The sequence below is a fragment of the Schistocerca americana genome, chromosome 1 (genome assembly GCF_021461395.2).
Source record: "Schistocerca americana isolate TAMUIC-IGC-003095 chromosome 1, iqSchAmer2.1, whole genome shotgun sequence".
Lineage (NCBI taxonomy): Eukaryota > Metazoa > Arthropoda > Insecta > Orthoptera > Acrididae > Schistocerca > Schistocerca americana.
Window position 1 is genome coordinate 586,132,057 of NC_060119.1, and position 15,552 is coordinate 586,147,608.

A 15,552-nucleotide genomic window follows, 5' to 3' on the forward strand; every position below is an offset into this window, starting at 1 on the left:
GATAACAACATGCTGTGTTCTGTTTGCTAAAAACTCTTCAATCCAGCCACACAGCTGGTCTGATATTCCGCAGGCTCTTACTTTGTTTATCAGGCGACAGTGCGGAACTGTATCGAACGCCTTCCGGAAGTCAAGAAAAATAGCATCTACCTGGGAGCCTGTATCTAATATTTTCTGGGTCTCATGAACAAATAAATAAAGCGAGTTGGGTCTCACACGATCGCTGTTTCCGGAATCCATGTTGATTCCTACATAGTAGATTCTGGGTTTCCAAAAACGACATGATACTCGAGCAAAAAACATGTTCTAAAATTCTACAACAGATCGACGTCAGAGATATAGGTCTATAGTTTTGCGCATCTGCTCGACGACCCTTCTTGAAGACTGGGACTATCTGTGCTCTTTTCCAATCATTTGGAACCCTCCGTTCCTCTAGAGACTTGCGGTACATGGCTGTTAGAAGGGGGGCAAGTTCTTTCGCGTACTCTGTGTAGAATCGAATTGGTATCCTGTCAGGTCCAGTGGACTTTCCTCTATTGAGTGATTCCAGTTGCTTTTCTATTCCTTGGACACTTATTTTGATGTCAGCCATTTTTTCGTTTGTGCGAGGATTTAGAGAAGGAACTGCAGTGCGGTCTTCCTCTGTGAAACAGCTTTGGAAAAAGGTGTTTAGTATTTCAGCTTTACGCGTGTCATCCTCTGTTTCAATGCCATCATCATCCCGTAGTGTCTGGATATGCTGTTTCGAGCCACTTACTGATTTAACGTAAGACCAGAACTTCCTAGGATTTTCTGTCAAGTCGGTACATAGAATTTTACTTTCGAATTCACTGAACGCTTCAAGCATAGCCCTCCTTACGCTAACTTTGACATCTTTTAGCTTCTGTTTGTCTGAGAGGTTTTGGCTGCGTTTAAACTTGGAGTGGAGCTCTCTTTGCTTTCGCAGTAGTTTCCTAACTTTGTTGTTGTACCACGGTGGGTTTTTTCCGTCCCTCACAGTTTTACTCGGCATGTACCTGTCTAAAACGCATTTTATGATTGCCTTGAACTTTTTCCATAAACACTCAACAATGTCAGTGTCGGAACAGAAATTTTCGTTTTGATCTGTTAGGTAGTCTGAAATCTGCCTTCTATTACTCTTGCTAAACAGATAAACCTTCCTCCCTTTTTTTATATTCCTATTAACTTCCATATTCAGGGATGCTGCAACGGCCTTATGATCACTGATTCCCTGTTCTGTACATACAGAATCGAAAAGTTCGGGTCTGTTTGTTATCAGTAGGTCCAAGATGTTATCTCCACGAGTCGGTTCTCTGTTTAATTGCTCGAGGTAATTTTCGGATAGTGCATTCAGTATAATGTCACTCGATGCTCTGTCCCTACCACCCGTCCTAAACATCTGAGTGTCCCAGTCTATATCTGGTAAGATATAGATATGTGGTCTTCTCTGGAAGTTCAGTCTTTTGGTCCTTGGAACTGATACAGAAGATTGATAAGAGTGTATGAGCTATTAAGAATCTGAAAATAAAGAAATTATATCATTCTTTCTTATACAATTAGATTTTAACATTTGGTAAATATATTTCATTTTAGTGACAGTAACACTGTTAATGTAACTATAATATCGTTTAAATCTGCAAGTGCAGGCACATACAGATACTGCTATTGCATTCATGAGCCCCATGCTCTATGAATGAATCAACAGCAAGAACTGTGCAGTATAGTACAGGTTACTTTACATAAGACATATTGTAAGAGAGGGTTATGAATGAGGGTAACTGAGACCCACCACATCTGCATCCATACCCAAAAAATGTACTGAAATTATGCTTCTGAATCTGTTCTTTCTTAACTGTTCTGTTATACATATTGAAAATGTCCAATTGGAAGTATGAAGTTCCTGTATGTAACTGGGTAACTCAAGCGGAACATGAGGTACCAACTGATTAATGGAATGATGAGTGTGGAATATAAAATAAGCAGCTACAGCAAACATGCAGTGAGGTTTCAAAAGCTTTGAAAACAACAAGCTATGTAGGTTTAAATATATGTTTGTTGCATTTTGTAATTATTCTTTGTAATAATAACTAAATTTAGTCACTAATTTCACAGTAATATATTATAAGTACACAGTAAATTAAGTTCAATGACAAATAAATGTTTAAAGAATTTTTTTAAGGAAATGAGGGTAACTTAATTTTTAGAATTTTACAATGCACTCTTTATTAACATACTTTGAGGAAGATAAAACTTCAAATTAATTGTTGTGCACAAATTGAGTTTCACTTGATGATATCTCAGCAACTTGAAATATTATTTCAAGACTTTCCTTCAATGGAAAGATGACACTACTGAAAATATTAGAAATCAATAAGTATATCACTCAGAACACTTACTTTTTTTTTAAATAAGCAAGCCAATATCTGCTTCATTAGGAAACTGGATAATTACAACATTACAGTCACTTTATGAGCTGCAAAAAATTTCTATTCCTATAAAATTTGTATTTAACATCAGCTTAATAATCCCAAATATAGCTTCAGTATTACAGGATATCTCTGTCTTTCCCAAATTATTTTTTCAGTTGCTGGAAGCTGCTGAAGGCCTAAGAAACCCAAAACTAGATATCATAGATAAAATAAAAAAAGTTGTTACAAAAACATCAAGGAAGTGAGCATTTGTTGGTAGTATTTTTTGCTTACGTTCATGGAAATACATAGCTCCTATCATATCCCTACCTAAAAAAAAAGTTCCATCACAGGCTCTCAGCTTGTGTCACATCATCTCTTAGATACTAAGCATAGTGAGTACATTTGTTTGTAATAAGAGTAACTGTATTCAGTCTTTCAGCAGCAGGAATTACAAAAGGCATGACCCTGTTACCAAATTTCAATGATGGAATGGAAGACATTAATGAGGCTATGTTCATGATGTGTTTGGTGGTTCCTCAATGACATTGATTACATTTCAGTACACTGCCATGTTAGCAGTGGAAATTTATAATTTCTTGCTGACGTTTTTAAATTTTTAAGCAATCTGACTGAATTTTGGTGTCTGCTGGTTGGTCAGCTTGTCCTAAATTGCTTGTGGTTTTGCTGAATCATTTTGTAAGAATAATGGGACACAGTCTTGAGCAAGGACAGACCCAATTTCCTTCACATTCTTATCTCTCTATACAAGGGCTCTGTCTACAATAATCTGTGATACAATATAACTGATTCTACAAAGGGCCTCCTCATTTCATATCTTATCAGTCCACAAAAAATTTCAGCATCCTTCTGTAACACCACATCTCAAAAGCTTTGGTTCTTTTATCTTCAATTTTCCCACAGTCCATGGTTCACTTTGAAACAATGCTGTTTTCTAGCATACACTCTCAGAAATTTCTTCCTCAAATTGAGACCTTTGTTTAATAATATGCTGCTCTGCAAAACTTAAGCATGAGATAAATTAAGTAACACACCATGTTAACTATTTGGTGGAACTAAATGAAAGTGCAAGAACATGGTGTCAGAGGTCTCTGAATCATGCACAGAAAGTTGGACGTCAGACAATGCAAAGTCATCATGCCTATAGCACCCAATGGAGTTAGTCCCACAACATGAGGCAGTTCAAGAAACAGGAAAAGATGGTGTGTGAAATAAGCAAAAGCTACAATGGACTGTTGTGGCGTTTATCACTACAACATGGCTTGGAGACAACCTGTGGATAACCACACATGGGGAAGAATTATCAGGAAACTGGAAGACAAATAATGTGAGCTGAATGTAGCCCAGGAGTATGGCATTGCACACAGCATTGTCTCATGTATATGGGAAGTGTTTTGACAAACAAGCTCTCCAGCCCAAATGAGAGGAGGTGGTCAACCATGGTCAGCTACAGTAGCAGATGACCACTGCATTGTGCACCAGGCAAGAAGAGACGCATGTCAAACAGCTGGTGCAATTGTGGCCACATTTAATTGTACTACAAGGCAAGCAATCTCACCCTCCAGAGTGGCATGGTGACTGTGTGGGGGTGGTCACTTTGCCTGACAACCAGTACTTTGTGTTCCATTGACACCCTCACGTCACAAGCACCGTTTGCATTGGTGACAAGAGCATAAGGACTGGACCAATGAGAAGTGGGGTCATGTGCTCTTCTCAGATAAGAGCAGTTTCAGTCTGAGTAATGATTCTGGACATATCCTCATATGGCAAGAGGGGATAATATGTAATCCACAAAGGGACATTGTTGAACATGATCATTCTGGTGGTCCAGGTGTTACAGTGTGGGGGCATTACGTTGCATGGGTGTACTGATCTTCAAATCTTTGAACATGGTACACTCATAGGATTGCTTTGTAGTCTAACTGTCTGTCTGTCCATCTGTTAACACTCACTTTCTCACAAAGGCAGAAGAATGAAGTTCGAAGTTATGTTACATACTAAGGTCTACAGTCTCTTGGCAGAGCAAAAAAAATTATCCTTCTAAGTCGGTGCAGATAAAAGTTGCAGCCATTTATGTCATATATTTTGATACTTGCAAACTCACTAATCAAATGGTACTGAAGTACCTGTGTTTTTAAAATTCGGTGTTCCTCCTGACAGAATCCTGAAGGAAAAGGCACTGTGCAAGTACAGCAATTGTGAAATACAGGAAATCTATTCACAGTTGTGAATATGGGCAACCTCCAAATGTATAATGGAATTATGACATTGAAAATTTGTGACAGACTGGACTTAAAGCCATATTTCCTACTTGCCATGAATGGTCACCTTAACTATTTTTTAAGTGGTATCTCCCACTTAACGAGAGCAGTTGTCTTAGCTACCCATTTTGGAAATTGCACTAAGGAATTAGGGCACTGAGCTTCAGGCCGGTGGAGACAGGGTGCAGGGGTCAAAACTCAGGGGCTTGGCATGTTGCCTCCACCTTCCCATCCCTGAACCACCTGCTCCAATTACATTTTTTTATTTTTATTTATGAAAGAGATAGGCAGGTTAAGCAAACTGTCATTATTGATACAATTGCCCTTCTATGGGTAAAGAAATTATCTAGACAGCAAAACAAGACATTAAAGCAAACAACAGAAAGGCCACCTTTTCCAGTGGAACCTACATTATACACTACACCTATGGCTTCTAGTGACAAAACTACAGCTACTACAGACAAGACATCTGCAGATCCTTCTAACACACCACTGGGGCCAGACATGTCTTTACAAATACAAGGTCCATATAGTTCCCTCACATGTTCCAGTCCGTAAAATGACATGTGCATAAGGTTAACTTCTCATACCCAGCACAACCCAATTGTGGGGAAGGTTCAAGAAAACACTACCCACATAATTTACAAAATATTGGCACTATCACTGGTGGTGTTGGAGATGAGTGAATCTTTCCAACAAGAAGGTCCAAAAATCAAGATAGTGCTGGTCACCATCGTGGTAAAGATATAATATGGTTAAACCCTTCATGCATGTCACTGCATGCATCTTTGAATGTGGATAAAACTTCATATCCAGGACAAGAAGGGAGAAGGGAATCACTGCAGCTAGGAACATACACTGAATAAGGGTCAACATGGTTTTATCAATCACCACATCTCCACAGCAGTCCCACACTCCAAACAGTGTTCATCCATATCAGGTATATGGCACTGGAGTGTCTGCAATACATATAGAATGGAGTCTCTGGCGATTTGTATATTTATGATTGATCTCCAAATACCAGGCTACTCTGGCACCTGAATCAGGGAGAGTGCCATGCACTGAACATAAGACCACTGGCCATGTAAACAAGAGAAGATAACTATTGATTGGATTCTGGGGATGGCCTTGCAGCATCTGACAATAAACGTCACAGGCACTTCATGGCCACTGCCTCAGCAGGTCAGCATTGACATAACCAAAGCCCATAAAAAAATCCTTAACATTAGATAGTGTCAGGGAAATATATGCCACTGGAAAAGATGGGGCTAGTTCTTCAATCAGAATTCCCTTGAAGCTGCTCTGGTAGTGGTCCACATCCTCATCGTCATGGTGACATACAAAGCAGCTGCTCTAACCTACAGGTTGACCATTCCAAGACCACTCTCTGTGGTAGAGAGGGAGAGCACATTGCATTGCACTTTGATGATCATTCTGTCGCTGGCAAAGTAATCAAAGACCTTATGTAGACTGCATGCTGTTGTCATTGGTACTGGGAGGAACACAGCCAGATTCTGTATCCTGGACACCAGACAGACATTGAAACAAGACACCCACTAGATGATGTTCAAAGGCTACAGCAAGTTGCTGTGGACATCTGTACTTAAGCACTGTTGAAGAGGATGAGCAAGATTTGCTATTCATTGACTGTCACATATAAAGATAACCCCAAAACATTTAATCAATACCCTGAACTGGGTATGAGGCCAAGCTCCCTTCTGGGAGGCCGCCGCTGAAGACCATCAGCCCAGACTTCTCCAAGTTCATGTGGCTTCCAGCGGTGGCACTGTATCAGGCAGTCCAGTCCAGTGATCTTTGGGCTTTGTCTGGTGTATGCAATAAAAACACCTGATCGTCCATAAAAATTTGGCAGAAAAAGCTATGATCTTTCAGTGTTAAGTCCATGCTGCCAGCACCAAATCCATGTGACAGTGGCTCCACGGCATGATGTACATAGCTGCTGACAAGGAGGAACCTTGTCTCACAGAGTGGGTGATAGTGAGTTGCCTGCTGTACAAAATTGATGGTAATATGTTAAGTCAAGCCATGCAGAAGGCACATGATGGTGTTAATGAAGGGATGGGGGAGGGCCAGCCACTGCAGTATCTTCTCAAGATAGTCGTGGTGTACCTTATCAAAAGCATGGCCAAAGGCCACTAGCACCAAGGGCTCATGTAATGATATGTCTCCCCCAGTGAGATGACATCACTGTAATCACTGAGCGCCATCTGGATGTTGCTGTTACCAGCAACACATGTCTGGTCCATAGAGACGACTTGGGGTAGGACACTCCAAATGCAGCAGCCAAAATCCTCATAAAGATCTTGAAACAAGCTTAATAGGCTGGTAAGTGTCAACTCCTCTTCCAGCAGATGGCTTGGGAACTGATATAAGTATGCCATCGACAAAGGCAGGTACCATCTGCACTGCAGGGAACATCATTTCTTGGTAAATTGCAACCAATTGGGCCACAATAACATCTCGGAGCTTATGATAAAACTGTATCAGGAGACCATGTGGGCCTGGTGACTATTTGGTCACCCCTTTGAGGAGTGTGTCAGTGACTACTCCATCATTATGGGGTTCATGAGGGTCGCCATCACATCTCCATTGAGGGTCCAAGACAGTGAGTGGAGGACTTCATCCACCTCCAGAGTGTCATGATCTTCTGCAGCATAGAATCGTCAGCAATGATCCAAGAAAGCGTTGGTGATATCCTTTCAGCTTATCAGGACTGGCCATCTGGCACATACTGCAAGCTCTTTGAATCTGCGACACTGATGAATAATGTGATGCATAGCTAGCAGTTCTCTCCTCGATCTAATCCTGACTGTGTGTGTGTACAAGTGTGCCTTTGAGAAGGAATTGTGTAAGTGCAGTGATCTTCATTTGCAGTTGCCAGATACCAGCCTGCCATCCTGTCAATGGTGGCTGTGCAGATATCTACTGCAGGAGCATAAAATGGTATTCTGTGGTGTTTCATTGCCAACATATTGCCTCTAGACTGCAGTGCATCATTGCACTCCACAGATCAGTTTTTGCAAAATCGAGCCACCATCAAATCATGGAAGGATACATAGGATGCTGCCTCTTACACTTTTTTCTGCTAGCACTCCAGACCTTGAGGAGAATGACATTTGTCTTCCACGAGCTCCTGCTCTGCCACATTCTCTGTCTTGGGAGGGAGACGGTAGAGATGTAGGGACCATGATCAATGAACGCCATCAGCCATGTCTCAGCATGAAGCATCTCCACTGTGAGTCCCTGGGATACACAGTGCTGGTCAAGGCAACTCAACGAATGTCCAGCAGTGTATGTGTATCCCTGTCAGGCACTGTGAGTACTCCACCAGGTAAGGTCTTGTACCAGCAATTGCTGTTCCAGGTACATGCTACAATGAGACATTTTATCCTGTGTTGACAGGACACAATTTATGTCACCCCCGAGGATGGTATGATCATAGCATCACTCGAATGAAGGTGCGACCACCTCTGCATAAAACCTCAAATGGTCTCTCTTCTTCTCCATACCAGAGGGGACACACAGATTCACGATTTTGCTGCCACAATATGTGTTAGCAAATTGGTGTTGATGTAAGGTAGGTCACATCATCAATCATGATGCCTTCCTTCACAAGAATGACCGTATCACCAGAGTTGTCCTTGCATGGCACCTGGTATATGTCATATCTATAAAGAGATGGGAATTTGTCAAGGTCCACTTCCTGTAAAAGTGCGAAGCCGAGATCTGCCAAGTGCAACATGTAATGAAAAATCTTCATCTACATCTACATGAATACTCTGCAAATCAAACTTAAGTGCCTGGCAGAGGCTTCATCAAACCACCTTCACAATAATTCTCTATTATTACAATCTCGAACAGCTCGCGGAAAAAACGAACACCTATATCTTTCTGTGTGAGCTCTGATTTCCCTTATTTTATTTGATGATCTTTCATCCCTCTGTAGATTGGAGTAGACCTAAACAAAATATTTTCGCATTTGGAGGAGAAAGTTGGTGATTGAAATTTCGTGAGGAGATTCTGCCACAACGAAAAACGCACAAATCGTGTATCATGTCCGTGACACACTCTCGCCTATACCAAACGTGCTGCTCTTCTTTGAACTTTCTCTATGTACTCAATTACGACTCCGAGGTTATCTACTTCCAAGTTACATATGTTGAGAGCTGTTCAGGATTCGAATTCTGGAATATTTACTTCTTCTTCTTCTTTGGTGGAGGAATTTCGGAAGGCTGTGTTTAGTAATTCTGCTGTCGTCGATGGTATTTCCATTGCTGTCACACAGAGAAGTCATCGATTGTGTCTTACCACTAACGTACTTTATGTACCACCACAATCTGTTTCGATTTTCTGTCGGGTTTCGAGACAAAGTTTCGTTGTGGAAACTATAAGAGTCGTTCAGTAAGTAATGCCCCACATTCTGGCAAAAGGCAGAGCCGTAGTACAACGTCAAAATGGCTTCTATGTACGACCCACGCTACAAGCAGTACGCTGTTATTGAATTCTTGTGTGCAGAAAAAGAAACAGTGGTGAACATCAATAAATGTTAGTGTGTAGTGTATGGCGATGCTGCAGTTGATAGGAGTACAGTTGGGCGAGGGGTAAGGAAAGTTACAACCTTAAGAAATGCAGAAACAGAGCTCCATGATCAGCCACGTCCTGTCACGGCCAATGCTCCAGACATGCTGAATCGCGTGGATGCCGTTATTCTTGTCGACCGGCGCATCACAACTCGACAATTAGTTCTGCAGTAGTCGGTCAGCATTGGAAGTGCGTCTGCAATGGTCGAGACTCTCGGATATTCAAAGAGGTGCTCACGATGTGTTCCACGAATGCTCACAATGGACTACAAGATTCAAAGAAAGGCCACTTCATCTGAATTGTTGGAGCATTTTGAGACTGACATAGAGGCCTTTCTGTCATGGATCGTTGCAGGGGTTGAAATCTGGGTGCACCACTTCGGCCAGAAACAAGAAGGTAGTCTTGGCATCGCCCTCATTCACCATAAAACGAGAAATTCAAGACAACCCCCTCTGCCAGGAAAGTCATGGTGACAATCTCCTGGGATTGTGATGGCGTCATTCTTGTGGATGTGATGCCAAGAGAGTCGACCATCGATTCAGAGGCATATGTGAAGACTCGGAATAAAGTCAAGAACCATTTCGCCGGCCGGAGTGGCCGAGCGGTTCTAGGCGCTACAGTCTGGAACCGCGCGACCGCTACGGTCGCAGGTTCGAATCCTGCCTTGGGCTTGGATGTGTGTGATGTCCTTAGGTTAGTTAGGTTTAAGTAGTTCTAAGTTCTAGCGGACTGATGACCTCAGAAGTTAAGTCCCATAGTGCTCAGAGCCATTTGAACCAAGAACCATTTCCGACGTGTTCGATCGGACAAGAATCCAGTAGAAATACTGCTGCAACACGATAATACACTTCCCCACACAAGTCTGAGAATCCAGGAACACATTGCGAAATTGGGCTGGACATTATTGCCTCATCCACCCTAAGAGTCCAGATCTGGCATCCTCAGACTTCCATCTCTTTGGACCGCTTAAAGATTCTGTACAGGTAACACACTTTGAAACTGATAACAGTGTCAGTCATGCAGTGATACCATGGCTATGCCTACAGAACAAGAACTTTTACCAGCACGGAATACATGCTCTTCCATAACGTTGGTGTACAGCCATAGAACCTGACGGAAACTACGTAGTAAATAGGAGATGGACAAGATATATTGATGTATATCGCCACCAAATTCTGACTCGTAACAACAAAATGTTCTGATAAAAAAAGTGTAGCATTACTAATCGAACGACCCTCGTATTATAAACATCTCACATTGAAGTCCGTGCTAATTTTCGAGCTTTTGTAAAAGACTGCTTAAATTTGGCATTCTCTCTTTGTTGTTTCTGCAACAATGTTCTAACCCGTTTTGTGTACCAAGGAGGATAAGCTCTGTAGCTTTGTTGATTTATTTGGTTAAAATCTCTCATTTGCTGTCGATGCTATTTCCTTTAATTCAAGCCAAATCTTGTCTAGACTTACATTATTAATTTGGAAGAAGTGGAGATTTTCTCTCAGGAAGGCGTCACGAGAATTTTTATCTGCTGGTTGGAACAGGTATATTTTTCAGAATGAGATTTTCACTCTGTAGAGGAGTGTGCGCTGATACGAAACTTCCTGGCAGATTAAAACTGTGTGCCGGACCGAGATTCGAACTCGGGACCTTTGCCATTCGCGGGCAAGTGCTCTACCAACTGAGCTACCCAAGCACGACTCACGCCCCCTCCTCACACCTTTACTTCTGCCAGTACCTCGTCTCCTACCTTCCAAACGAGGTAGGAGGCGAGGCACTGGCAGAAGTAAAGGTGTGAGGAGGGGGCGTGAGCCGTGCTTGGGTAGCTCAGTTGGGAGAGCACTTGCCGCGAATGGCAAAGGTCGCGAGTTCGAGTCTCGGACCGGCACACAGTTTTAATCTGCCAAGAAGTTTCAGGTATATTTTTCGTTTACTTCTGAAGGATTTTGGGGTTACAATATTGAGTCTCACTACAACAACCCTGTGTTCACTAATCCCTGTACCCATTTTGATGCTCGTTATTAGCTAAGGATTTTTTGTTGCTAAGAGGTCGAGTGTATTTTCAGAACCGTTTAGCGTTCGCGTGGGCTCATTCTCTAACTGCTGAAATAATTTTCAGAGAATGTGTTTAGCACAATTTCGGATGATGTTTCACGTGTACCTCTGGATTTAAACATGTATTTTTGGCAACAAACGGAGGGTAAGTTGAAATCAGCAACGACTACTCTGGAGAGCCAAAGAAACTGTTACACCTGCCTACTATCGTGTAGGACCCTAGCGAGCACGTGGAAGTGCCGCAACACGACGTCGCATGGACTCGACTGATTTCTGAAGTAGTGATGGATGAAACTGACGCCATGAATCCTGTAGGGTAGTCCATAAATCCATAAGAGTACGAGGGGATGGAAATCTCTTGTGAAAAATACGTTACAAGGCATCACAGATATGCTCAATAATGTTCATTACTGGGGAGTTTGGTGGCCAGCGGAAGTGTTTAAACTCAGAAGAGTGTTCCTGGAACCACTCTGTACCAATTCTGGATGTGAGGGGTGTCGCATTGTCCTGCTGGAATTGCTCTCGACCGTCGGAATGCACAATGGACATGAATGGATGCAGGTGATCAGACAGGATGCTTACGCATGTGTCACCTATCAGTGTCGTATCTGGATGTATCAGGGGTCCCAAATGACTCCAGCTGCACACGGCACATTACATAACCTCCACCTGCTTCAACAGTCCCCTGCTGACATGCAGGGTCTATGAATTCATGAGGTTGTCTCTATACCTGTACATGTCCATCCGCTCAATATAATTTGAAACGAGACTTGTGTGACCAGGCAACATGTTTACAGGCATCTACAGTCCAATGGTGGTGTTGACGGGCCCAGGCAAAGTGTAGATCTCTGTATCGTTCAGTCATCAAGGCCTTGAAAGCCCATATTGATGATGTTTCATTGAATGGTCCTTACCACCAAGTCTGTGCCAGCCAACTTCTCCTCCGGATCAGTTCCCCCTTCATGTTGCAAGAACCAGTGCTACGGGGTGCTCATGTAGTGTGGAATGTCTGTCTGTAGTGCCCTGCTACCACATCGAGGGCTCCTCAGGGTCGACTGGAGACGATACTTCTGTCGACAGTTGATGAGCACGTAGTACAGATAGAAATGCCCCCACATACATCAATGAGACCACCGTCAGATCGGGTGACTTCTTGTCCTCACCCAGTAGCAGTTGCGTGATGCAAGTTTGCATACAGTTTGATCTGAGATGGCCCTCTTGGCAGCAATCAGAACATATGTTCAACTGATCATCATACGTTACGAAGCATGGCATATCTCTATGTTCAACCAGGACAGGACATATTTAGTAAGATCTGCACACTCCTGGTGTTTGGCAACATTGGTATGCATCTGGGTATGTGGTAAAGTGTGCCTACTTTTTCTGCCATATGGCTAATACTATTGCCAAAAGGTCTCAACGCTGCAATCACCACCTGTGCTGGCACCTCAAAGGGTAGCTCGAACACAAGGGCTGTCCTCTGACAGACCTGCATGCTCTGCTTTTGTGGAACCAATATGTGTGTCCAAATGTCTGGACTGAAGGTCGCTCATCTTTTTGAGAATTCTTTCACAGTCTGTTTCATCCATCAGTTACATGTAGACTACGCTGCTAGCAGTGGAGAGATGAATCCCTACTAGCTCATGATAATCGACACGAACGTCATCCCATAAAAACTATTCAATTTTCAGTACCTTTGGAACTGAGCTTCAATGTCGATTTTCGTTGTGAAAATTTCATGGTGCGTCAAAGGAAGTAGGTTGCTTGGAGACTCATGTAGATCATAACAACGAGTGCACGCTGTCGTAGGAGGGATGTAAACAGGACGTTCATGCCACTCTACTGCTGAAGACAGACTGTCCACTTCAGCTATTCAAAAAATGGCTCTGAGCACTATGGGACTTAACATCTAAGGTCTTCAGTCCCCTAGAACTAAGAACTACTTAAACCTAACTAACCTAAGGACATCACACACATCCATGCCCGGGGCAGGATTGGAATCTGCGACTGTAGTGGTCGCGCGGTTCCAGACTGAAGCGCCTAGAACCGCACGGCCACATCGGCCGGCTTCGGCTATTCATGCATGTTTTACAGCTAGACGAAAACTTCCACAAGTCATCGTCCATGTGTCATTAATATGTATACATGTACTTATTATAATTACTGTACAGTGGAGACATTTAATCGAAAGTCACTTGCCTGGTATTGATGAATAAATGTCCGCCCCTGGTAGCTGAGTGGTCAGCGCGACAGAATGTCAATCCTAAGGGCCAGGGTTCGATTACCAGCTAGGTCAGAGATTTCCTCCGCTCATGGACTGGGTGTTGTGTTGTCCTACTCATCATCATTTCATCCCCATCGACGCACAAGTAGCCGAAGTGGCGTCAAATCCAAACACTTGCACCTGGCGAACGGTATAGTGGTGGATAAATATGATATTGCAGTACCTGTGTTTGTAAGAAGTACAATGCAGTGCTGCTTTGGACATGTATGTGTGTGTAGCATATCAACCGTAGTTGGTCAAAAAATATGCCAGAGTGGAAATGAGTTGCAACAGAGTCGCTAGCAACATACGCTGGCAGAAGAATGGAATCCTTTCCTCACTTGCCACCACAGAAGTGTTTAGAGTACATGCCTTAAGCCCTAAACGAAAATAGTCTGGAGTTTATAAGTACTCAGTCATTTTCGTGTACTAAATTATTGTCATCTCAGTATCACACTCTACACCATGAGCATGTGACACTTGGAGCGACATCCTGGAGTGCAGTACAGGATTCGCAGTTCGACCACGAGACGGGGCATCTGTCCTGAGTCATGAGAGATCTGCCGCCAGAGCAGGGAGCCACCCGCTCACTTCAGGAGACCACGGCCATAGTCAGCTGCACCAGCGTGCTGTCTTCACAGTCACAGACGTAGATATTGCTGACAGCGGCATTTGAGTGGCATCTTGCTTGGCCCCACTCTTTGCACTGACAGCAACGCCAGATGTCTATTATTTCACAAGGGAGGCCACTGGGCGCCTCCACCAAGCTGTTCCTGATGTACTACGGCTGAGGTACAGAACAAAGAAGTTAAATGGATAAATCCACTGTCATCCTGATGTCTAATTTCACTCTCCTTGAGTGACAATGTAAAACATGCATGCAGAGTCCTGAAGGAACTGAAAATGTGAAACACTATTATACACTTGTGTGCAAAAGTTAAGGATGAAAGTAACTTTCACATGATGTGCGACTGCCAAGTAACATAGCTCGCTGAAACTTGGGCCATATGTAGAAAAAACTGCTGTAATATAGTATACAAGATAACTGAAAAATATATGCAATGTGACCCAATGGATATTATACTTTTATTCAAAGACAATAATTACACTGAAGTCACCGCAACTGGCGTTGTTTCCCTAGATATTACAAATGGAGGGACATGGTTCTTAAAAGGGTGTATGATCACCATGGATAGCAATGTATCTGTGCTACATTCTCCCACGATAACCTCAAGATTGGTGACGAGTTGTGCTAGGACATTCCAGTGTGGTTGACAGCTGCTGAATGGTTGTTGATGGATGTAAACATGCTGCAGTACTTCTCCTCAATGCATCCCACATGGGATTTAGGTCAGAGAAATGGACAGGCAAGCTAGTTTGCCGAATATCCTCTCATTCCAAGAGCTCCTCCATCTGCGCTGTTTGATGTGGTTCCACACTGTCATCCATATAAATGAAGTCAGGCGCAAATGTTCTCCTGAAGAAACATACATGGGGAAGGAATACATTGTCCTGGGGTTCAGTATGCCCGTGCAACATTATAACTCCCCACTACATAGTACCTGGGCCACCAAAACGATTGTGTTCAGTAAGGTTCCTGAGCCTTCTGTCGCCACGTGATGGAACATCGATAATCATTATTCAGACTGAATCTGCTCTCATCTGAGAAGAGCATGTGACTCCAATCGCCATTGGTCAAGGCCCTTGCTCTTGGTCCCATTGCAGATCTTTGAACAAAGTACACTCACCAGTCATCATTATTGTGACACTGTACTACTTTCCAACGTGCACGTGTTGAAGGGTTCATTCAGACCTGATGTCATTTTTATAGATGAAAATGCATGACCACAGGTAACAGCAAAGCTGGAAGAGCTCTGGGAATGAAAGGATATTCAGAGAATGGACTGATCTATTATGCAGTCTTTACCAATATTTTGTAACCAGATGC

At 42.9% G+C, this 15,552-nt stretch overlaps 1 protein-coding gene across 2 annotated transcripts in view; it reads right to left on the reverse strand.

Annotated features, from left to right (window-relative positions):
- Positions 1-1,435: 1,435 nt before the first annotated feature.
- The window catches only part of LOC124549826 (odorant receptor coreceptor-like), a 136,419-nt gene continuing 122,302 nt past the window's right edge, over positions 1,436-15,552 (reverse strand). Inside the window, exon 3 of one of the 2 annotated variants that reach the window (XM_047125270.1) lies at positions 1,436-1,518. In XM_047125270.1, the coding sequence (XP_046981226.1) occupies positions 1,456-1,518 (63 nt within the window). In that variant the 3' untranslated portion in view covers positions 1,436-1,455. The remainder of the gene's footprint in view (positions 1,519-15,552) is intronic. The other variant, XR_006967716.1, reaches the window with a different exon arrangement.